Raw genomic sequence first — 23555 nt, forward strand, 5'->3', positions numbered from 1 at the left:
TGGATGTGGAGAGGATGTTTCCTTTGGTGGGAAAGACTAAGGCCAGAGGACACATCCTCCGAATAGAGGGGCATCCTTTTAGAATGGAGATTAGGAAGAATCTCTTTCGCCAGAGAATGGTGAGTCTGTGGAATTCTTTGCCACAGGTGGCTGTGGAGGCTAAGTCTTTATGTGTATTTAAGACAGAGGTTGATAGATTCTTGATCGGTCAGGGCATGAAGGGATACAGGGAGAAGACAGGAGATTGGGGCTGAGAGGAAAATTAGATTAGTCATGATGAATTGACAGAGCAGACACAATGGGCCAAATGGCCTAATTCTGCTCCTATAGATTATGGTCTTATCATCTCATAAAAAAGAGAGAGGAAGAACTGAAGAAGAGGGAGGGAAGGGAAAGGAGATGGGGTGTTGAAGGTGGAGAGAAATGGAGACAGTGTGAGAGGAGGGAAGGACGAGAGAGGGGTTGAAGGTGGAGGGGATGGGAAGAGGGGTGTGACGGGAAAGCAAAACAAGGGATTGCGGAGGGGAGGGAGAGGAAGGTTCTGAGGGGAAAAGAGGGGAGGAGAGGGAGGGAAGGGGAGAGGGGTGGAAGGAGGAGTGGAGGGAAAGGAGAGGCAGAAGAAGGGTTGGCAGGGAGGAGGGGTGGGAGTTAGGGGAGAGGAAGGGTGGGAGGGAGGGGAGAGAGGTGGTGGGAGGGGTGGGAAGAGGGGAGAGGCATGAGGGGATTGAGAGAGTGTGGGAGGGAGGAGGGGAGGGAGTGGGGAAGAGGCAAGAGGAGAGGAATAGGGGAAAGGTGAAAGGAGGGGTGGGTGGGAGGAGTTGTGGAAGGGAGGAGGGGAGAGGGAAAGATGGAAGGAGGGGTGGGAGGAAGAAGGGGAGCTGTAAGAGGAAGGAAAAAGAGGCAAAGGGGAGTGGGAGGGAAAAGGAGAGAGGCAAGGGAAGCAGTGGAAGGGAGATGGAGGTGAGGGAGGAAGGAGGGAGAGGCAGGAGGATGGGTGGGAGGTATGGGAGAGAGGGGGAGGTGGGGACTGGAGTTAAATGATGGGATGGAGCAGGAAAGAGGGGGACGGATGAAGGATGGGAGGGAGGAGGGGTGGAAGGCAGGAGTGAGGAGGCAGGAGGAGGGATGTGAGGGAGGAAGGGTGGAAGGGAGGAGGGTTGGGAAGAAAAGGGATGAGGGGAGGAGGAGAGGCAGTAGGGAGGGTGGGAGGAGGGTGAGGCAGAAGGAAGGGATTGAGGGAATAGTGTGGGAGGGAGGAGGGGAGAGATGGGAGTATTAGTGGGAGGAAGGAAGGGAAGAGGGAAGAGGCAGGAGAAGGACCATACCATAGAAACTACAGCACAGAAACAGGCCCTTTGGCCCTTCTTGGCTGTGCTGAACCATTTTCTGCCTAGTCCCACTGACCTGCACACGGACCATATCCCTCCATACACCTCCCATCCATGTATCTGTCCGATTTATTCTTAAATGTTAAAAAAAGAACCCGCATTTACCACCCCGTCTGGCAGCTCATTCCATACTCCCACCACTCTCTGTGTGAAGAAGTCACCCCCTAATGTTCCCTTTAAACTTTTCCCCCCTCACCCTTAACCCATGTCCTCTGGTTTTTTCTCCCCTTGCCTCAGTGGAAAAAGCCTGCTTGCATTCACTCTATCTATACCCATCATAATTTTATATACCTCTATCAAATCTCCCCTCATTCTTCTACGCTCCAGGGAATAAAGTCCTAACCTATTCAACCTTTCTCTGTAACTGAGTTTCTCAAGTCCCGGCAACATCCTTGTAAACCTTCTCTGCACTCTTTCAACTTTATTTATATCCTTCCTGTAATTTGGTGACCAAAACTGAACACAATACTCCAGATTCGGCCTCACCAATGCCTTATACAACCTCATCATAACATTCCAGCTCTTATACTCAATACTTCGATTAATAAAGGCCAATGTACCAAAAGCTCTCTTTACGACCCTATCTACCTGTGACGACACTTTTAGGGAATTTTGTATCTGTATTCCCAGATCCCTCTGTTCCACTGCACTCCTCAGTGCCTTACCATTAACCCTGTATATTCTACGTTGGTTTGTCCTTCCAACGTGCAATACCTCACACTTGTCAGTATTATACTCCATCTGCCATTTTTCAGCCCATTTTTCCAGCTGGTCCAAGTCCCTCTGCAGGCTCTGAAAACCTTCCTCACTGTCTACTACACCTCCAATCTTTGTATCATCAGCAAACTTGCTGATCCAATTTACCACATTATCATCCAGATCATTGATATAAATGACAAATAACAATGGACCCAGCACTGATCCCTGTGGCACACCACTAGTCACAGGCCTCCACTCAGAGAAGCAATTCTCTACCACCACTCTTTGGCTTCTTCCATCGAGCCAATGTCTAATCCAATTTACCACCTCTCCATGTATACCTAGCGAGTGAATTTTCCTAACTAACCTCCCATGCGGGACCTTGTCAAAGGCCTTACTGAAGTCCATGTAGACAATATCCACTGCCTTCCCTTCATCCACTTTCCTGGTAACCTCCTCGAAAAACTCCAACAGATTGGTCAAACATGACCTACCACGCACAAAGCCATGTTGACTCTCCCTAATAAGCCCCTGTCTATCCAAATGCTTGTAGATTCTGTCTCTTAGTAGTCCCTCCAATAACTTACCTACTACTGACGTTAAACTCACCGGCCTATAATTTCCCGGATTACTCTTCGATCCTTTTTTAAACAACGGAACAACATGAGCCACTCTCCAATCCTCCGGCACTTCACCAGTAGACAGCGACATTTTAAATATTTCTGCCAGGGCCCCCACAATTTCAACACTAGTCTCCTTCAAGGTCCGAGGGAACACTCTGTCAGGTCCCGGGGATTTATCCACTTTAATTTTCCTCAAGACAGCAAGTACCTCCTCCTTTTCAATCTGTACAGTTTCCATGGTCTCACTACTTGATTCCCTCAATTCCATAGATTTCATGCCAGCTTCCTTAGTAAATACAGACGCAAAAAACCTATTTAAGATCTCCCCCATTTCCTTTGGTTCCGCACAAAGCCGACCACTCTGATCTTCAAGAGGACCAATTTTATCCCTTACAATCCTTTTGCTCTTAATATACTTGTAAAAGCTCTTTGGATTATCCTTCACTTTGACTGCCAAGGCAACCTCATGTCTTCTTTTAGCCCTCCTGATTTCTTTCTTAAGTATTTTCTTGCACTTCTTATACTCCTCAAGCACCTGATTTACCCCCTGTTTCCTATACATTTCATACAACTCCCTCTTCTTCTTTATCAGAGTTGCAATATCCCTTGAGAACCAAGGTTCCTTATTCCTATTCAATTTGCCTTTAATCCTGACAGGAACATACAAACTCTGCACTCTCAAAATTTCCCCTTTGAAGGCTTCCCACCTACCAATCACATCTTTGCCAGAGAACAACCTGTCCCAATCCACGCTTTTTGGATACTTTCTCATTTCTTCAAATTTGGCCTTCTCCCAGTTCAGAACCTCAACCCCAGGACCAGATCTATCCTTGTCCATGATCAAATTGAAATTAATGATCACTGGAACCAAAGTGCTCCCCTACACAGACTTCTGTCACTTGCCCTAATTCGTTTCCTAACAGGAGATCCAATATTGCATCCCCTCTAGTTGGTCCCACTATATATTGATTTAGAAAACTTTCCTGAACACATTTTACAAACTCTAAACCATCTAGACCCCTAACAGTATGGGAGTCCTAATCAATGTATGGAAAATTAAAATCCCCTACCACCACATCTTTATGTTTCCTGCAGTTGCCTGCTATCTCTCTGCAGATTTGCTCTTCCAAGTCTCATTGACTATTGGGTGGTCTGTAATACAATCCCACTAATGTGGCCATACTTTTCCTGTTTCTCAGCTCCACCCATAAGGATTCAGTAGACAAGCCCTGTAATCTGTCCTGCCTGAGCACTGCTGTAATATTTTCCCTAACAAGCAATGCTACTCCCCCACCTTTCATTCCTCTGCCTCGATCACATCTGAAACATCGGAACTCTGGAATATTAAGCTGCCAGTCCTGCCCCTCCTGTAGCCAAGTTTCACTAATTGCTACAACATCATAATTCCACGTGTCAATCCACGCCCTCAACTCATCCGCCTTCCCCGCAATACTCCTAGCATTGAAATATATACACCTCAGAAGATTTTTACCACCACTCACAACCTTTCTATCAGCGGATTTGCTTAAACTTTCAACATCATTTATTTTCACCCCAGCCACACTGTCAGCTCTGGCACTCTGGTTCCCATCCCCCTGCAAATTTAGTTTAAAGCCTCCCCAATAGCACTAACAAACCTCCCTGAAAGGATATTGGTCCCCCTGTGGTTCAACTGTAACCCGTCTCTCTTGTACAGGTCCCACCTGCCCCAGAAGAGGTCCCAATGATCCTGAAATCTGAAACCCTGCCCCCTACAAGAAGCATGACAGGGGATCCCATTGAAAGCTTTTGAATGTTGAAAGGTCTAGGCAGGGTAGATGTGGAAAGGACTTTTCCTATGGTAGGGGAGTCTAGGACAAGAGGGTACAGCCTCAGATTAGAGGGGTGTCCATTTAAAACAGAGATGTGGAGAAATTTCTTTAGCCAGGTGGAGGTGAATTTGTGGAATTTGTTACCACAGGCAGCTGTGGAGGCCTGGTCATTGAGTGTTTTTAAGGCAGAGATTGATAGGTTCTTGATTGGACACAGCATCGAAGGTTACAGCGAGAAAGCTGGGGAATAGGGTTGAGGGGGGAAAATGGATCAGCCATGATTGAATGGGAGAGCAGACTCGATGGGCCAAATGGCCTAATTCGACTTCTTTATCTTTTGGTCTTATGATTATTAGTGATGAACTGTCAGTTACCAATCGATGCTAGCATGGTTCCGGTGGACTGAAAAACTGCAACTGTCACTTCACTCCTCAAGAAGGGAGAGAGGCAGATAAAAGTAAATTATAGGCCAGTTAGTCTCACAACATGCTGGAGGAACTCAGCAGGTCGGGCAGCATCCATGGAAAAGATCGGTCGATGTTTCGGGCTGGAACCCTTCATCAGGACTGTAGAGGGAAGGGACAGAGGCCCTATAGAGAAGGACCGATCTTTTCCACGGATGCTGCCCGACCTGCTGAGTTCCTCCAGCGTGCTGTGAGTGTTGCTTTGATCCCAGCATCTGCAGGTTATTTTGTGTTAGGCCAGTTAGTCTGACCTCAGTGGTTGGGAAGATGTTGGAGTTGACTGATAGGCAGAAGGGCAGGTTGCCTTGAGGGAACAGAGAGGCTACAGGAGGACTTAGACAGATTAGGACAGATGGGCAAAGAAGAGGCAGTCGGAATACAGTGTCAGGAAGTGTATGGTCATCCAATTAGGTAGAAGAAATAAAAGCTTAGACTATTTTCTAAATAGAGAGAAAATTTGAAATTCTGAGGTGCATAGGGACTTGGGAGTCCTCGTGCGTGATTCCCTGAAGGTTAATTTACAGGCTGAGTTGGTGGTGAGGAACTTGAATGCAACATTAGCATTCATTTTGAGAGTACAAGAACATAAGAGTAAGGATGTAATATTGAGGCTTGGTAAGGCACTGGCGAGGCCTCACTTGGAGTATTATGAGCAATTTTGGGCCCCTTATCTAAGAAAGGATGTGCTGACATTGGAGAAGATTCAAAGGAGGTTCACAAAAATGATTCCAGGATTGAAGGGCTTATCATATGAGAAGCACTTGTTGGCCTTGGGCTTCTACTCACTAGAATTCAGAAGAATGAGGGGGCTTCTCATCGAAACCTTTCGAATGTTGCAAGGCCTTAATAATGTGGATATGGAGAGGATGCTTCCTCTGGTAGGGCAGTCTTGGACCTGAGGACACAGCCTCAGAACAGTGGGATGTCCATTCAGAACAGAGATGAGGAGGAATTTCCTTCGCCAGAGGGTGGTGAATCTGTGGAATTTGTTGCCACAGGTGCCTGTGGAGGCCAAATCACTGGGTTTATTGAAAGCAGAGGTTGATAGGTTCTTGATTAGCCAGTGCATGAAAGGTTACGGGGAGAAAACAGGAAATTAGGCCTGAGAGAAATATTGGATCAGCCATGATGAAATGGCTGAGCAGATTCGATGGGGCAAATGGCCTGCTTCAGCTCCAATATCTTATGGAAGTGGAGGGAAGGTGGAAGTGGGAGGGGCAGGGAGAGGGACAGATAAGGATAAGGGAGGTGAGGCAGGTGAAGGAAGGAAGTGGTAGTAGGAGGGGGAAGTCAGGGAGGGGGATGGAAGGAAGGGAAGAAAGAAGGAGGTGGTAGGGGAGGGGGAGGGGAAAGAGATGAGGAAGAAGGGAGTGGGGAATGGGAAAGGGAAGCAGATGGAAATCAGAGAGTCAATGAGCAGGGAGGGGTGGGGTTGGGAGAGGGAATGGAAAGAATTAGTGTCCGTACAGAACAATTACAGGTTGACCTAAAGATTGTGATCCAGGGTTTCAGATATACAAAGAATTAGATAGACAGTAGTGCACAGGGAGATGGTGAGGGAGGCAGAAAATTGAAATAGAGTGAAAGGACAGAGAGAAAAACAAGAACAGACAAAAAAACAGAAAAATAAGGACAATGGAAGAAAGGGAGAGGGGGCAGAGAGATAATCAGACAACCCCAGTCTGAGTCCTGTCCCTCCAATCCAGTACAGCTGACCAACCAACTCCTCTCCAGCCCTGAGAGGGTCACAAAAACCCCAGCATGGAACCCATCATCCACAGCAACCACTTAAACCATCATCATCATCATCAGGTGCCCTGCCATGCTGCCTTTCCTTTCTTCATCTTACTTATTGCATTACGAACTTCAGATTTTAAAATACTTGGCCCTTCAATGTTCTTCTTAATTTCTGATTTTTTGCCTTGATCGTCTTCAAACAATTCTTGAATATACTCAGTCCATCTGTTCATAATCTCATCTTTTTCCATGATAATGGTACCGTCCTTTGCTTTCAAACATTCACCTGAAGAACAGAGGGGCTTTTTACCAGTGATGTTCTTGATTTGTTGATGTACGCTTTTTGGAGCAATAATAGGGATCTTTTAGTTGTTCACATTCCTGGTTTAACCTTTCTTCTTTGGCTTTTTGACATAAGCTTTTAACTTCTTTATCTAAGTACTTACACCATACACATGTTAATTCAGTTTCCTTCTTCCCACACTAATCTCACCTATGCCCCCCTACACCCCTCCCTGTCTCCATAATCCCCCCTGGTCCTTGCGCCCCGCTCCATCACTGTCACCCTCTCCAGCCTCTAAACCATTCCCTGTCTCCATAATCCCCTCCAGTCCCTACACCCCTCCCCATTTCTTCACCCTCTCCAGCCCCTACACCCCTCACTGTCTCTATTATTCCTTCCAGTCCCTACACCCTCCCTGATTCTGTAGCATCATCTTGTTCCTACACCATTCCCCACTGGTGTTCAGCTGGGACCAAAGATTCATTGGAAAGGGCCAATAAAAGTAACACAAGTGCAAGAGGAGCAGCCATTCTTTTGAGTGTGCCAGTTTTAGAGTGGCTTTGGCTCATCAGGTGATGATGATAGATCATTTCGGATCTCCCCCTTCCCCTCCCACTTTCAAATCTCTTACGATCTCTTCTTTCAGTTAGTCCTGACGAAAGGTCTCGGCCCGAAACGTCGACTGTACCTCTTCCTATAGATGCTGCGGCGATTTTTATGTTTGTTGCTTGAAATTCCAGCATCTGCAGATTTCCTCATGTTTGCATTTCTAATCCAGTTTACTACCTCATCCTGAATGCCAAACGACTGAAACTTATTGACCAATCTCCAATGTGGGCTCTTGCCTTACAACATGTAAACAACATCTACTGCCTTGTTTTCATTGGCTTTCCTGGTAACATCCTTGAAAAACTCTATAAGATCTGTAAAACATGATCTACCACGCACAAAGTCACGCTGACTATCCTTAATCAGTCCATGTCTATCCAAATATTAATATATCTAATCCTTTAGAATTACTTCCAATAACTTTCCCACAACTGATGTCAGGCCTATAATTTCCTGATTTATGTTTAGAGCCTTTTTTAAACAGCAGAACAACATAAGCTATTCTCCAATCCTCTGGTAACTCTCCTGATGCTAAGGATGTTTTAAATATCTCTGCTAGGGCCCCGGCAATTTCTGCACTTGCATCTCGTAGGGTTCGAGGGAACACCTTGTTAGGCCCTGGGGATTAATCCACTCTGATTTGTCTCAGGGTAGCGAACATCTCCTCCTCTGTAATCTGTACAGGGTCCATGAAGTTGATGTTCAAAGTTCAGAGGCTCAAAGTACAAAGTAAAACTTATTATCTGAGTACTTAATATACATGTCACCACATACAATCCTGAGATTCCTTTACTACAGGCATCCTTAGCAATCTACAGAACAGTAAATGTAAACAGGATCAATGGACAACAAACTGTGAAGATATCAATAGAAAATTTATCGCACAACACAGGCCCTTTGGCCCACAAAGCTGTGCCCTTCAGCCCACAAAGAAATAAAAATAAACAACAAGCACGAAATAACACGATAAGAGAGTCCTTATATGGGTGTAGTTATTCCCTTTTGTTCAAGAGCATGATGATTGAGGGGTAGTAATTGTTATTGAACCTGGCGTTGCAAGTCCTGATGTATCTTCTATCTAATGGTAACAGTGAGAAACGAGCATGGCCTGCGTGATGAGGATCTCTGATAATGGATGCTGCTTTCCTCTGACAATGTTTCATGTAGATATGCTCAATGGTTGGGAAGGTTTTACCTGTGATGTATTGCCAAATCAATCCACTATCTTTTGTAGAATTTTCCACTCAAACGCCCATACTAGGCCATATTGCAACCAGTCAGAACACTTTCACCACACATCTATAGAAGTTTGCCAAGGTCTTGATGACACGTCGAATCTCCGCAGATTCCTGAGGAAGTAGAGGCACTGCTGTGCTTTCTTCACAATTATATTTATATGCTGGGTCCAGGACAGGTCTTCTGAGATAGTGACACCCAAGATTTTAAAGTTACTGACCCTCTCCATCTCTGTTTCTCTAATGATTACTGGCTCATGGACCTCTGGTTTCCCTCTCCTGAAGTCTACAATTAGTTTCTTGGTCATATTGGGATTGAATGAGAGGATGTTGTTATTACACCACTCACCCAAGTTTTAATCTCCCTCCTGTATACTGATTCATCACTCCCTTTGATGCAGCCCACAACAGTGATGTCATCAGCAAACTTGTACGTGGCGTTGAGCTGTACTTAACCACACAGTCAGAGGTGTAAAGCAATTAGAGCAGGGGGCTAAGTACACATCCCTGTGGTGCTGCTGGAGATTGTGGAGGAGATGCTTTGCCATTCCAGACTGACTGGGATCTGCAAGTGAGGAAATCCAGGATTCAATTGCACAAGGGAGTATTGAGCCCAGGCCTTGGAGTTTACGGATAGTTTTGAGGGGATGATGGTGTTAAATGCTGAGCTGTAATCAATAAAGACCATCCTGATATATTAACCTATATGTCCAGGTGTTCTAGGGTTGTTTGAAGTGCCAGCAAGGAGGCATCAACTGTAGACCTGTTGTTTCAATAGGCGAATTGAAGTGGATCTAAGTCGCCACTCAAACAGAAGTTGATATGCTTCAACACCAGCCTCTCAAAACATGTCACTACTGTGGATGTACTCTAAGTACCACTGGGCAATAGTCATTTATACAGGTTCCTACCATCTTCCTGGGTACTAGTATGATTGAAGTCGTCTTGAAGCACACACTGCCAGAGCAAGTTGTCTGTATCCCTCTCCTGAGTAAATACAGATGCAAAGAATGCATTTAAGATTGCCCATCTATTTTGGCTCCATACATGGATTACCATTCTGTTCTTCCAGTGGACCGATTTTGTCCCTAGCAGTCCTTCCGCTCTTAAGGTATCTGTAGAATCCTTCACCTTGTCTACTAAAGCAACTTTGTACCTCCTTTTAGCCTTCCTGATTTCTTTCTTAGGAGTTCTCTTGCATTGCTTGTACTCCATAAGCACACATTTGTTCCTCCTTGCCTATAGCTGCTATGCACCTCCTTTTTTTCTCTTAACCAGTGCCTCACTATCTCTTGAAAACCAAGATTCCTGACATTCTTTACCTTTTATTCTGACAGGCACATATAAGCTTTGTACTCACAAAATTTGAAAGCTTCCCTCTTATCAAGTACACCTTTGCTAGAAAACAACCTGTCCCAATCCACTCTTGCCAGATCATTTCTGATACCATCAAAATTAGCCTTTCTCCAATTTAGATTCTCAACCCACAGACCTGGACTATCATTTTGCATAATTTCTTCAAAACTAATAGCATCGTGGTCATGGGATGCAAAATGTTCCCCGACACAAACTTCTGTCATCTGCCCTGTCTCATTCCATAATAACAGATCCAGTACCGCACGCTCTCTCATTGGAACTTCTATGTACTGATGAAGGAAACTTCCCTGAACAGATTTGACAAACACTATCCCATCTAGTTCTTTTACAGCAACACATAAAAATTGCTGGTGAACGCAGCAGGCCAGGCAGCGTCTATAGGAAGAGGTACAGTCGACGTTTCGGGCCAAGACTAACTGAAAAAAGAGATAGTAAGAGATTTGAAAGTGGGAGGGAGAGGGGGAGATCCGAAATGATAGGAGAAGACGGGAGGGGGAGGGATGGAGCCAAGAGCTGGACAGGTGATTGGCAGAAGAGATACAAGAGGATCATGGGACAGGAGGCTGAGAGAGAAAGAAAGGGGGAGGGGGGAATCCCAGAGGATGGGCAAGGAGTATAGTGTGAGGGACAGAGGGAGAAAAAATATATATATTATAATAATAAATAAATAACGGATGGGGTAGGAAGGGGAGGTGGGGCATTAACGGAAGTTAGAGAAGTCAATGATCATGCCATCAGGTTGGAGCCTACCCAGACGGAATATAAGGTCCAACATATAATTCTCCGTAACTTCCGCTACCTCCAACGGGATCCCACCACGAAGCACATCTTTGCCTCCACCCCCCGCTTTCCGCAGGGATCGCTCCCTACGCAACTCCCTTGTCCATTCGTACCCCCCACCCCTTCCCACCGATCTCTCTCCCGCCACTTATCTTTATAAGTGGACAAGTGCTACACATACCCTTACACTTCCTCCCTCACCACCATTCAGGGCCCCAGACAGTCCTTCCAGGTGAGGCGACACTTCACCTGTGAGTCGGCTGGGGTGACATACTGCGTCCGGTGCTCCCGATGCGGCCTCCTATATATTGGCGAGACCCGACACAGGCTGGGAGACCGTTTTGCTGAACACCTATGCTCTATCCGCCAGAGAAAGCAGGATCTCCCAGTGGCCACACATTTTAATTCCACGTCCCATTCCCATTCTGACATGTCTATCCACTGCCTCCTCTGCTGTCAAGATGAAGCCACACTCAGGTTGCAGGAACAACACCTTATATTCTGTCTGGGTAGCCTCCAACCTGATGGCATGAACATTTCAGATCTCCCCCTCCCCATCCCACCCTCAAATCTCTTACTATCTCTTCTTTCAGTTAGTCCTGAAGAAGGGTCTCGGCCCGAAACGTCGACTGTACCTCTTCCAGTAGATGCTGCCTGGCCTGCTGCATTCATCAGCAACTTTTATGTGTGTTGCTTGAAATTCCAGCATCTGCAGATTACCTCGTGTTTGCATTTTTAGTTCTTTTACAGTATGGGATTTCCAGTCAATACGTGGACAGTTAAAATCAGCTACTCTAACAATATTATGTTTCTTGCCCCAGTCTGCATTCACTTTCCAAAATTGTTCCTCTAAATCCTTAGGACTGTTGGGTCAAAGAAATGATGGATGAACTGAATAAGTACTTTGTATCAGTCTTCACAGTGGAAGACACTAGCAGTATGGTGGAAGTTTAAGATGTCAGGGGTCATGAAGTGTGTGAAGTTACCATCACTAACTGAAGGTTCTTGGGAAAATGAATGGTCTGAAGGTAGATAAGTCACCTGGACCAGATGGTGGACACCCCAGGGTTCTGAAAGAGGTGGCTGAAGAGATTGTGGAGGTTTTAGTAATGATCTTTTAAGAATCAACAGATTCTGGAATGTTTCCGGAAGACTGTAAAATAGCAAATCCCACTCCACTCTTAAAGAAAGGAGAGAGACAGAAGAAAGTTAGTCTGACCTCAGTGGGAAGATAGGTGAATCAATTGTTGAGGATGAAGTCTCAGGTACTTGGAGGCACATGATAAAATAGGCCCTAGTCAGCATGGTTTTCTCAAGGGAAAAACTTGCCTGCCAAATCTGTTGGAATTCTTTGAGGAATTAACAAGTCACATAGACAAAGGAGAATCGTTGGATGTTGTGTACTTGGATTTTCAGAAGGCCTTTGACAAGGTGCCACACACAAGGCTACTTAACAAGCTACGAGCCCATGGTATTACAGAAAAGATTCTAGCATGGATAAAGTTGTTTGATTGATAGGAGGCAAAGAGTGGGAATAAAGGGAGCTTTTTCTGGTTGGCTGCCGGTGACTAGCGGTATCCCACAGGAAACACACACAAAATGCTGGAGGAAATCAGCAGCCAGGCAGCATCTATGGAAAACAGTACAGTCAACATTTCGGGCTGAGACCTTTTATCTAGGCCCGAAATGTCGACTGTACTTTTTTCCATGGATGCTGACCGGCCTGCTGAGTTTCTCCGGCATTTTGTATGTGTTGCTTGGATTTCCAGTTTGTGCAAGTTTCCTGTTCCACAGGGGCCTGTGTTGGAACCGATTTTTTTAATGTTATACGTCAATGATTTGGATGATGGAATTGATGGTTTGGTGCAAAGTTCACAGAGAATATGGATAAGTGGAGGGGTAGGTAGTTTTGAGGAAGTAGAGAGGCTACAGAAGGACTTAGACAGATTAGGAGAATGGGCAAAGAAATGTCAGATGGAATAGAGTGTTAGGAAGTGTATGGCCATGCACTTTGGTAGAATAAATTACAGGGGTGACTATTTTCTAAATGGAGAGAAAATACAAAAAGATGGACTTGAGATAATTCCTTAAAGGTTAATTTGCGGGCTGAGTCTGTGATGAAGAAGGCAAATGCAATGTTAGCATTCATTTCAAGAGGACTAGAATATAAAAGCGAGGATGTAATGTTGAGACTTTACAAAGCACTGGTGAGGCCTCACTTGGAATGTTGTGAGCAGTTTTGGGCCCCCTATTTTAGAAAGGATGTGTTGAAAGTGGAGAGGGTCAAAGGAGGTTCACAAAAATGATTCCAGGATTGAATGGCTTGTCATATGAAGGGCGTTTAAAGGCTCTGGGCTTGTATTCACTAGAATTCAGACAAATGAGGGATGACTCTATTAAAACCAATCAAATCGCGAAAATCCTTAATAGAGAGGATGTGGAGAGGATGTTTCCAATGGTGGGAGAGACTAAGACCAGAGGACACATCCTCAGAATAGAAGGGCATCCTTTTAGAATGGAGATTGGGAGGAATCTCTTTCACCGGAGAATGGTGAGTCTGTGCAATTCTTTGCCACAAGCAGCTGTGGAGGCAAAGTCTTTATGTATATTTAAGGCAGAGGTTGATAGATTCTTGATTGTTCGGGGCATGAAGGGATACAGGGAGAAAACAGGAGATTGGGGCTGAGAGAAAAATTGGATCTGACATGGTGAAATGGCAGAGCAGACTCGATGGGCCAAATGGCCTAATTCTGCTCTGTAACTTATGCTCTTATGGGTAACCAGATGGATGCGGGGAGGGTATTTTACCTGGCAGGGGTGCTTAGAACCACAGGTCACAGACTCAGAATTAGTGTTTCCCCATTCAGGGTGGAATGGGGAGAAATTTCTTCTCCAGAGAGGTCACAGTTTTTGCTCATTGAGGCCAGTGTGTTATAGTCATTACTACAGTTGGAAGCTCCCACCTACTTCATTAGGGCAACAATCATACAGTGCCCATGAAGAGTAGAGTGAGTTGCCATAATAACTATCGTTCAGTGGCATTCACATTTGTGGTGATGCAGTGCTTTAAGAGGTTGGTTATGGCTGCAATCAACTCCTGCTGTTTATTGACTACAAATCAGTGCTTAATACAATCATTCCTACAGTTCTGATCAAGAAAGCTCCAAAATCCGGGCCCCTGTACTTCCCTCTGCAACTTGATCCTCAACTTCCTCACCGGAAGACCACAGTCTGCGCTGATTGGAAATAACATCTCCACCTTGCTGATAATCAACACTGCCGCACCTCAAAGATATGTTCTTAGTCTAGTACTCTATCTGTCTATACCCATGACTGTGTAGCGAGGCACAGCTCAGGTGCCATCCATAAATTTGCAAATGATACAACTATTGTTCACACAATTTCAGATGGTGACAAGAAGGCATACAGGAACAAGATAGATCAGCTGGTTGAGTGGTGTCACAGCAACAACCTTGCACTCAGTATCAGTAAGACTGAAGAATTGATTGTGGACTTCAGAAAGATAAGACGTGGGAACACATAGCTGTCCTCATCGAGGGATCTGAAGTGGAAAGGTGAGCAATTTCAAGTTCCTGAGTGTCAACATCCCTGAGGACCTAACGTATTGATGCATCTCAAAGAAGGCACAACAATGGCTATATTTTGTTAGGCATTTGAGAAGATTTGGTATGACACAAGGCACTCGCAAATTTCTACAGATGTACCATAAAGAGCATTCTAACTGGGTGAATCCCTGTCTGGAATGGGAAAGGGGCACTGCACAGGATCGAAATAAGCTGCAAGAATTGTAAACTCACTCAACTCCATCATGAGCACCAGCATCCTCAGCATCCAGGACATTTTTAAGGAGCAAAGCCTTAAAAAGATGGCATCCATTGTTAAAGACCCACATCACCCAGGACATATCCTCTTCTCATTGTTGTCATCAGGGAAGAGTACAGAAGCCTGAATGATCACACTCACAAATTCAGGAACAGCTTCTTCCCCTCTGCCATCTGATTACTATGAACAATATCTCACTGTTTTTTTTTCTCTTTTTGCACTATTTATGTGTTACATATTTTTATTGTAATTTACAATTCATTATTATGCATTGTAATGTACTACTGCCGCATAACAAATTTCATGACATATGCCAGTGATAAACTTGACTTTGGTTCTAAAATAATGTATTCGTGCCTGTGACGTATAACAGGTTGACGCAGAGTGACGTTAGCCGCAGAGAACGTCTGACGTCATGGGAACGAGTTGACGCCGACGCGGGGTGCGCGCAGTGCAGGATGGCGGTTTCCACTGCGGTGCTATTGGTAGCTGACGGTGGGAGAACAGCGGGGCTCCCCGGGGTATAGGTTGGAGGAATCATCGGACAGACCGGAAATCGGCGCTGTCCGCTCCGTTACGGTGCGAGCCGATGGGCAATGGCACGAGCACCGAGCGGCGGCTTCGCAACCCCGGCAGCTTCGAACGGCTTCACAGGCGTTGCAAGGGTGAGGGACCGAGCGCGTGACGTCATGTGGGCGGGTAGTGGTAACCATGGCAACTGAAAGGGACTGGGCGCAGGGAACCTGGTGGCGTGGCTTTTGTCTGTGTTGGGATGGGGCTTGAGGAACAGTGACCGACCTCTCAATCGGTCATGGGTTGTGGTCATTCACGTGTCCGTGTCCTGGGGTCTGTGTAACTTGTTGTTCGTGTCCTAAGGTCTTGTCTTAATGTGGGGGCCCAAGTCCATGTTACAGCGTCTGTGTCCTGTGGTAGGGACCTTGTTCCACGGTGGAGTCAAGTCTGTCGGTGGTCCCGGAATGCGTCATGGGATCAGTTTCTCAGCGGTTGATGTGCGGGGGAGGGGGGGGTGATGCCAAGCCCCTTGATAGTGGGTATTTAATGCTTGCTTCCATTCATTCCATCTCCCTTAACCAGGCCCATTCTGACGGGTTACATAGTTCTTGTTATTGGCATCTGGAGCATTTTGGGATGACTCAATCTGTTAGTTGTAGTGTAGTTCCAGGAAGGCACAGAGTAGGTCTGCAGAATTGAGTTAGACAGAAGCCTGCAAAAATTATTTTTTTTAAATTCAAAAATTATTGTGATGCAATGTGGCATAGGCTGTTCTGGTACTTCGAGCCATGTTGCCCAGCAACCCCAATTTTAACCCCGTACAATTTACAATGACCAATTAACCTACTAACCAGTACGCTTTTGGAAAGTGGGAGGAAATCGGAGAACCTGTAGAAAACCCATGCATTCCACTGGGAGGATGTACAAACTCCTTACAGATGACACCAGGATTGAACTACAAACTCTCACACCCATGCTGTCATAATGCTAACTGCCCATTGGGCTAGGATGTTTGCAGACAAATGGATCTGTGATAAGTGAGAATTTTTAAAAGTAAGATAACAAGAGCTCAAGAACTGCATGTTCCTGTTAGAGTTGAGGGCAAAACTGCTGGGAGACTGGAGACTCTGGACGTCAAGGATATTGTAACTTCTGTCAGGAAAGGGAAGAGGTTTGGGTCAGATATGTACATTCAAACTGAATCACTGGAGCTAAAGAGAATGCAGTGTATTCAGGGTGGTAAAGAAGGTGAATGGAATGCGTGCCTTCATTGGTTGGGAAGCTCAGAACAACAATCGTGCTGTAGCTATATAAAACTTAAGTCAGACCACACTTGCAGTATTGAATCTAAATCAGGTTTATTATCACTGATACATTTAATGAAATTTGCTGTTTTGCAGCAGCAGTACAATGCAGAAAGAGAGAAAAATAATGAGATAATGTCCATGGGTAGATCAAACCTAAAATGCTATTGTGTGTATTCAGGCACTTGTACTTCCTGATGGTAGTAATGAAGACATGTCCTGGATAGTGAGGTCCTTTAATGATAGATGCTTTTTTGCTTGTGTTCCATACAAACAACAGACAACTCAGAGTGGATCAAGCATAAGTGCATTTATTTTACTCACAGCTAAGGGAGACCATCACCGCACAACCGCAGGTGATAGCAACCATAAAAACAGACAGTATAGTCACTACTTTATACATAATTGCAGCCACCCACACCTCAATTTAAGGAAAGGGTACATACTGTCTTGCTTACTTAGTATACTTGGCATTCTTCCAGTAACACATCTGCTGGTCTGCAGTTTCAGGGATTCAAGTTCTATCAGCATAATGTTGCACAACACTATTAGCAAAGCACTCTGCTACAATACAGGTTCCGTGTTGTTACAGTCAAAAATGCACAAGTGGGTAAACTACATTTCCACATTCCCTCCTTTTTGTCATTTCATGAGAACATTACATAATCACCAAATACAACAATTGAAATGTGTGTGTGTGTATGTATATATGTGCGTGCCAAGAAGAAAAAGGGAAAGTATATAAATCTTCAGAAGTTATGACCAAACAAAGCACAAGAAGATTATATAAAGAAGCCGGAAAACAACTCAAGGGAATGAGGAAAGCGAGGATGGGCCATGAAAAGTCTTTGGCAAGTATGATTAAGATGAATACCAAGACTTTCCATCTAAACATCAAAACCTAGAGGATTACTAGGAAGAGGATAGGACTACTTAAGGATAAAGAAGGGAACATTTGCTTGGCTGTGGAGGACCGGACTGTATAAATATGTTAGGGCGTTTAGAGGTCAAGGAGGAGGAAGTAGAAAACCTACAGCACAATACAGGCCCTTCGGCCCACAATGCTGTGCCGAACATGAACTTAAATTACCTGGGGTTACCCGTAGCCCTCTATTTTTCTAAGCTTCATGTACCTATCCAGGAGTCTCTTAAGAGACCCTATCATATCCGCCTCCACCACTGTTGCTGGCAGCCCATTCCAAGTGTTGGGTCTTCTAATGAGTAATAATGTTGATGTCACCAGGCCCTGATGAGATTTACCCCAGGTTATTGAGGGAGGCAAGAGACGAGATTGCTGGGGCCTTGCAGTATCTTTGTGCCTTTTCTTGGCACAGGCAAGGTCCTAGAGGACTGGCGAGTTGCTTAATGTTGTACCTCTATTTAAAATGGGAACCAGAGAAACTCCTGGAAACATGAGACCGCTGAGCTCAATTCAGGGAAATTACTGGAGAAAATTCTTATGGGTAGAATTGATGAGCATTTGGAAGCCCATGACAGAATTAGGGAGAGCCAGCGTAGCTTTGTGCGCTGCAAGTTGTGTCTTACCAACTTCACTTGAGTTTTTTGACAGCGACAAGAGAGATTGATAAAGGTAGAGCAGTGGAAGTTGTCTGCATGGATTTTAGTAAGGCTTTGACAAAGTCCTTCATGGGAGGCTAATCCAGAAGATTAAGATGTGTGGGCCCTGTGGCGAATTGGCTATTTGGATTCAGAATTGGCTTGTGTATAGAAAACAGGCTAGTGGTTGAAGGGAATTATTTGAGCTAGAGGTCTGTAACCAGTGGTGTTCTGCAGGGATGTGTGCTGGGACCTCTGCTATTTGTGATGTACATAAATGGCCCAGATAAAAATGTAGGTAGATAAGTTTGCAGATAATACCAAGATTGGTGGAGTTGTGGATAGTGTAGAAGACTGGCAAAGTATGCAGCACGATATAGATCAGTTGCAGATATGGGCAGAGGAATGGCAGATGGATTTAATGCAGATAAATGTGAGGTGCTGCACCTCAGTAGCACAGATGCAAGGAGACACAGGCTGAGCAGAGAGATCTTGGGGTCCAATTTCATAGCTCCTTGAAAGCTATACAGGTCAATTGGGTGGTTAAGAAGGCTTAAGGAATGTTTGCTTTTATAAGTTGACTCACTGAGTTCATGTTGCAACTTTATAAAACTCCAGTTAGGCCACATCTGGAATATTGTATACATTTCTGGTTGCCGCACTGTAGGAAGGAAGTTGAGGCTTTGGGGAGGGTGCAGAAGAGGTTTACCAGGATGCTGCCTGGTTTAGAGGGTGCTGTCATGAGAGGCTAGTCAAACTTGGAACAGTAGAGACTGAGAGGGAATCTGATCGAGTTTTACAAGATTATGAGAGGCGTAGATACAGTAGATAGGGAGTATCTTTTACCCAGGGAAGAAATGTCTAATACCAGAGGGCATACATTGAAAGTGAGATGGGATAAATTCAAGGGGAATATGAGGGATAAGTTTTTTTACTCGAGTAGTGAATGCCTGAAATGCACTGCCTGGTGTATGGTGGTAGAGGCAAATACATTGGAGGTTTTTAAGAGATGTTTAGATAGGCACATGAATATAAGGAAGATGGAGGGATATGGACATTATGTAGGTAGGGATTAGTTTTTGTTTTTTTTTAAATTTTCAGCTAATTTGGCACAATATACTGGTCTGGAGGGCCTGTTCCTGTGCTGTACTGTTCTGTGTATTTAAAGCAATGATGCAGTTTCAATCCCCTATCCAAAACAACACACAAAATGCTGGAGGAATGCAACAGGCCAGGCAGCATCTATCAAAAAGGGGAAACAGTCAACATTTCAGGCCGAGACTCTTCGTCAGGACTGCAAAAATTCCCTTTTCATCCATCTACCTCACCGAGTACTCATTTCTTTGCAAATTACCCTACTATTTAAGAAGGGTGGAAGGCAGCAGAAAGGAAACTATAGACCTGTTAGCCTGACATTAGTCATTGGGAAGTTGTTGGAATTGATTGTTAGTGGTGACATTATGGAGTACCTAGAGGCACATGACAAGATAGGCCAAAGGCAGCATGGTTTCCCGAAAGTAAAATCCTGCCTGACTAAACTACTGCAATTTTTTCAGGAAATTACAAGCAGGGTAGACAAAGGAGACGCAGTAGATGTGGTGTACTTGGATTTTCAGAAGGCCTTTGACGAAGTGCTGCACATGAGATTGCATAGCAAAATAAGAGCCCATCGAATTACAGGGAAGTTACTAGCATGAGCATGGGTGGAGCATTGGCTGGTTTGAAGGAGACAGCGAGTGGGAATGAAAGGATCCTTTTTTTGGTTGGCTGCCAGTGACTAGTAGTGTTCCGCTGGGGTCAGTGTTGGAACCTCTTTTTATGCTGTATATCAGTGATTTAAATGGTGGAATAGATGGCCTTGTTGCAGTTGCAGATGATACAAGTATTGGTGGAGGGGCGGATAGTGTTGAGGAAATAGGTAGGCTACAGAAGGACTTAGACAGATTAGGAGAATGGGCAAGAGAGTGGCAAATAAAATATAGTCTTGGAAAATGCATGGTCATGCACTTTCGTGGTAGAAATAAGTGTGCAGACTATTTTCTAAATGGGGAGAAAATCCAAAAATCTGAAATGCAAAGTGTCTTGGGAGTCTTGTGCAGGACACTCTAAAGGTTAATTTGCAGGTTGAGTTGGTGGTGAGGAAGGCAAGTGCAATGTTAGCATTCATTTCAAGAACACACACAAAATACAGGAGGAACTCGGCGGTATAGGCAGCATCAATGGAAAAGAGTGTTGTCGATGTTTTGGGCTGAATCCCTTTGGCAGGACTGGAGAAAAAAAAAACTGAATGGATTTAAAAGGCGGGGAGAGAGAAACACAAGGTGATAGGTGAAACCTGAAGGGGGAGGGATGAAGTAAAGTGCTTGGACGTTGATAAGCAAAAGTGACAGAAGGCCGTGGAAGAAAGAAAAGGGAGAAGAGCATCAGAGGGAGTCGATGGGCAGGCAAGGAGATAAGGTGAGAGAGGGAAAAGGGGATGGGAAATGGTGAAGTGGGGGTGGGGGACATTACCAGATGTTTGAGAAATCGCGGTTCATGCCATCAGGTTGGAGGCTACCCAAACGAAACATAAGGTGTTGTCCTGCAACCTAAGTGTGGTCTCATCATGATAGTGGAGGAGGCCATGGATAGACATATCGGAATGGGAATGGAATATGGAATTAAAATGGGTGACCACTGGGAGATCCTGCTTGTTTTAACATAGAAATATAGAAAATAGGTGCAGGAGTAGGCCATTCGGCCCTTCGAGCCTGCACCGCCATTTATTATGATAATGGCTGATCATCCAACTCAGAACCCCGCCCCAGCCTTCCCTCCATACCCCCTGACCCCTGTAGCCACAAGGGCCATATCTAACTCCCTCTTAAACATAGCCAATGAACTGGCCTCAACAGTTTCCTGTGGCAGAGAATTCCACAGATTCACCACTCTCTGTGTGAAGAAGTTTTTCCTAATCTCGGTCCTAAAAGGCTTCCCCTCTATCCTCAAACTGTGACCCCTCGTTCTGGACCTCCCCAACATCGGGAATAATCTTCCTGCATCTAGCCTGTCCAATCCCTTTAGGATCTTATACTTTTCAATCAGATCCCCCCTCAATCTTCTAAATTCCAACGAGTACAAGCCCAGTTCATCCAGTCTTTCTTCATATGAAAGTCCTGCCATCCCAGGAATCAATCTGGTGAACCTTCTTTGTACTCCCTCTATGGCAAAGATGTCTTTCCTCAGGTTAGGAGACCAAAACTGCACGCAATACTCCAGGTGTGGTCTCACCAAGGCCTTGTACAACTGCAGTAGTACCTCCCTGCTCCTGTACTCGAATCCTCTCGCTATAAATGCCAGCATACCATTCGCCTTTTTCACCGCCTGCTGTACCTGCATGCCCACTTTCAATGACTGGTGTATAATGACACCCAGATCTCGTTGCACCTCCCCTTTTCCTAATCGGCCACCATTCAGATAATAATCTGTTTTCCTATTTTTGCCACCAAAGTGGATAACTTCACATTTATCCACATTAAATTGCATCTGCCATGAGTTTGCCCACTCACCCAACCTATCCAAGTCACCCTGCATCCTCCTCACTGCTAACACTGCCACCCAGCTTCGTGTCATCCGCAAACTTGGAGATGCTGCATTTAATTCCCTCATCCAAGTCATTAATATATATTGTAAACAACTGGGGTCCCAGCACTGAGCCTTGCGGGTACCCCACTAGTCATCGCCTGCCATTCTGAAAAGGTCCCGTTTATTCCCACTCTTTGCTTCCTGTCTGCTAACCAATTCTCCACTCACACCAATACCTTACCCCCAATACCGTGTGCTTTAAGTTTGCACACTAATCTCCTGTGTGGGACCTTGTCAAAAGCCTTTTGAAAATCCAAATATACCACATCCACTGGTTCTCCCCTATCCACTCTACTAGTTACATCCTCAAAAAATTCTATGAGATTCGTCAGACATGATTTTCCTTTCACAAATCCATGCTGACTTTGTCCGATCATTTCACCGCTTTCCAAATGTGCTGTTATCACATCCTTGATAACTGACTCCAGCAGTTTCCCCACCACCGACGTTAGGCTAACCGGTCTATAATTCCCCGGTTTCTCTCTCCCTCCTTTTTTAAAAAGTGGGGTTACATTAGCCACCCTCCAATCCTCAGGAACTAGTCCAGAATCTAACGAGTTTTGAAAAATTATCACTAATGCATCCACTATTTCTTGGGCTACTTCCTTAAGCACTTTTAGCGGATGGAGCATAGGTGCTCAGCGAAACGGTCTCCCAGTCTACATTGGGTCTCACCGATATACAGGACGCCACACCAAGAGGACCAGACACAGTATATGACCCCAACAGACTCACAGGTGAAGTGTCACCTCAACTGGAAGGACTATTTAGGGCCCTGAGTGGTACTGAGGGAGGAGGTGTAGGGGCAGGTGCAACGCTTGTTCCATTTGCAAGGATAAGTGCCAGGAGGGGAAACAGTGGGGAGGGATGAATGGACAAGGGAGTTCTCGTAGGGAGTCATCCCTGCAGAAAGCAGAAAGTAGTTGGGGGGGGGGGAGAGATGTGCTTGATGCTGGGATACCGTTGGAGCTGGCGGATAATTTGGAGAATTATGTGCTGGACGCAGAGACTGGTGGGGTGAGGACAAGAGGTATCCTATCTCTGGTAGGGTGGCAGGAGGATGGGGTAAGAGCAGACGTGGCTCTTCTTGAATGGTGCTCCTCCCCCTTTTCTTTCTTCCACGGCCTTCCGTCTCTTTCACCTATCAACGTCCAAGCACTTCATCCCTCCCCCTTCAGGTTTCACCTATCACCTTATGTTTATCTCTCCCTCCCCCCACCTTTTAAATCTACTCTTCAGCTTTTTTTGTCCAATCCTGCCGAAGGGTTTCGGTCCGAAACACCAACAACACTCTTTTCCATAGATGCTGCCTGGTATTGCTTGGATTTCCAGCTTCTGCAGATTTTCTCTTGTTTGTGATTGGTTCACTTCAGGAGGTCTAGAGTGCAAGAGCAGGGATGTGATACTGGGGCTTCATAAGGCACTTTATTGTGAACAGTTCTGGGCTCCTCATCTAAAAGATGTGCGGGCATTGGAGAGGGTTCAGAGGAGGTTCACAAGGATGATCCCGGAATGAAAAGGTTATTATATGAGGAACGTTTGATGGCTGTAGGCCTGTACTTGCTGAAATCTAGAAGGATGAGGGGGGATCTCATTGGAACCTTTCGAATGTTGAAAGGCCTAGACAGCTAGACAGAAAAGGGGTGGAAAGAATGTTTCCCATGGTGTAGGGAAGTCTAGGACAAGAGGGCACAGCCTCAGGATTGAG

The 23555-nt window shown here is 45.3% G+C and overlaps 2 protein-coding genes across 9 annotated transcripts in view; one reads left to right on the forward strand and one right to left on the reverse strand.

Annotated features, from left to right (window-relative positions):
* Positions 1 to 15419, reverse strand: part of LOC134355354 (kin of IRRE-like protein 1) — a 152546-nt gene extending 137127 nt beyond the window's left edge. The window contains exons 1-2 of the mRNA XM_063065120.1: positions 15214 to 15419; positions 11277 to 11291 (exon numbers count right to left, since the gene is read on the reverse strand). Of these exons, the coding sequence (XP_062921190.1) occupies positions 11277 to 11291; positions 15214 to 15390 (192 nt within the window). The 5' untranslated portion in view covers positions 15391 to 15419. The remainder of the gene's footprint in view (positions 1 to 11276; positions 11292 to 15213) is intronic.
* The window catches only part of LOC134355355 (mitochondrial import receptor subunit TOM40B-like), a 56130-nt gene continuing 47846 nt past the window's right edge, over positions 15272 to 23555 (forward strand). For 3 of the 8 annotated variants that reach the window (XM_063065124.1, XM_063065126.1, XM_063065129.1), the window contains exon 1: positions 15279 to 15514. In XM_063065124.1, the coding sequence (XP_062921194.1) occupies positions 15439 to 15514 (76 nt within the window). In that variant the 5' untranslated portion in view covers positions 15279 to 15438. Of the gene's footprint in view, positions 15515 to 23555 lie in introns of all 8 variants that reach the window. The other 5 variants (XM_063065123.1, XM_063065125.1, XM_063065121.1 and 2 more) reach the window with 5 other exon arrangements.

Source organism: Mobula hypostoma, chromosome 13 (genome assembly GCF_963921235.1).
Source record: "Mobula hypostoma chromosome 13, sMobHyp1.1, whole genome shotgun sequence".
Taxonomy (NCBI): Eukaryota; Metazoa; Chordata; class Chondrichthyes; order Myliobatiformes; family Myliobatidae; genus Mobula; species Mobula hypostoma.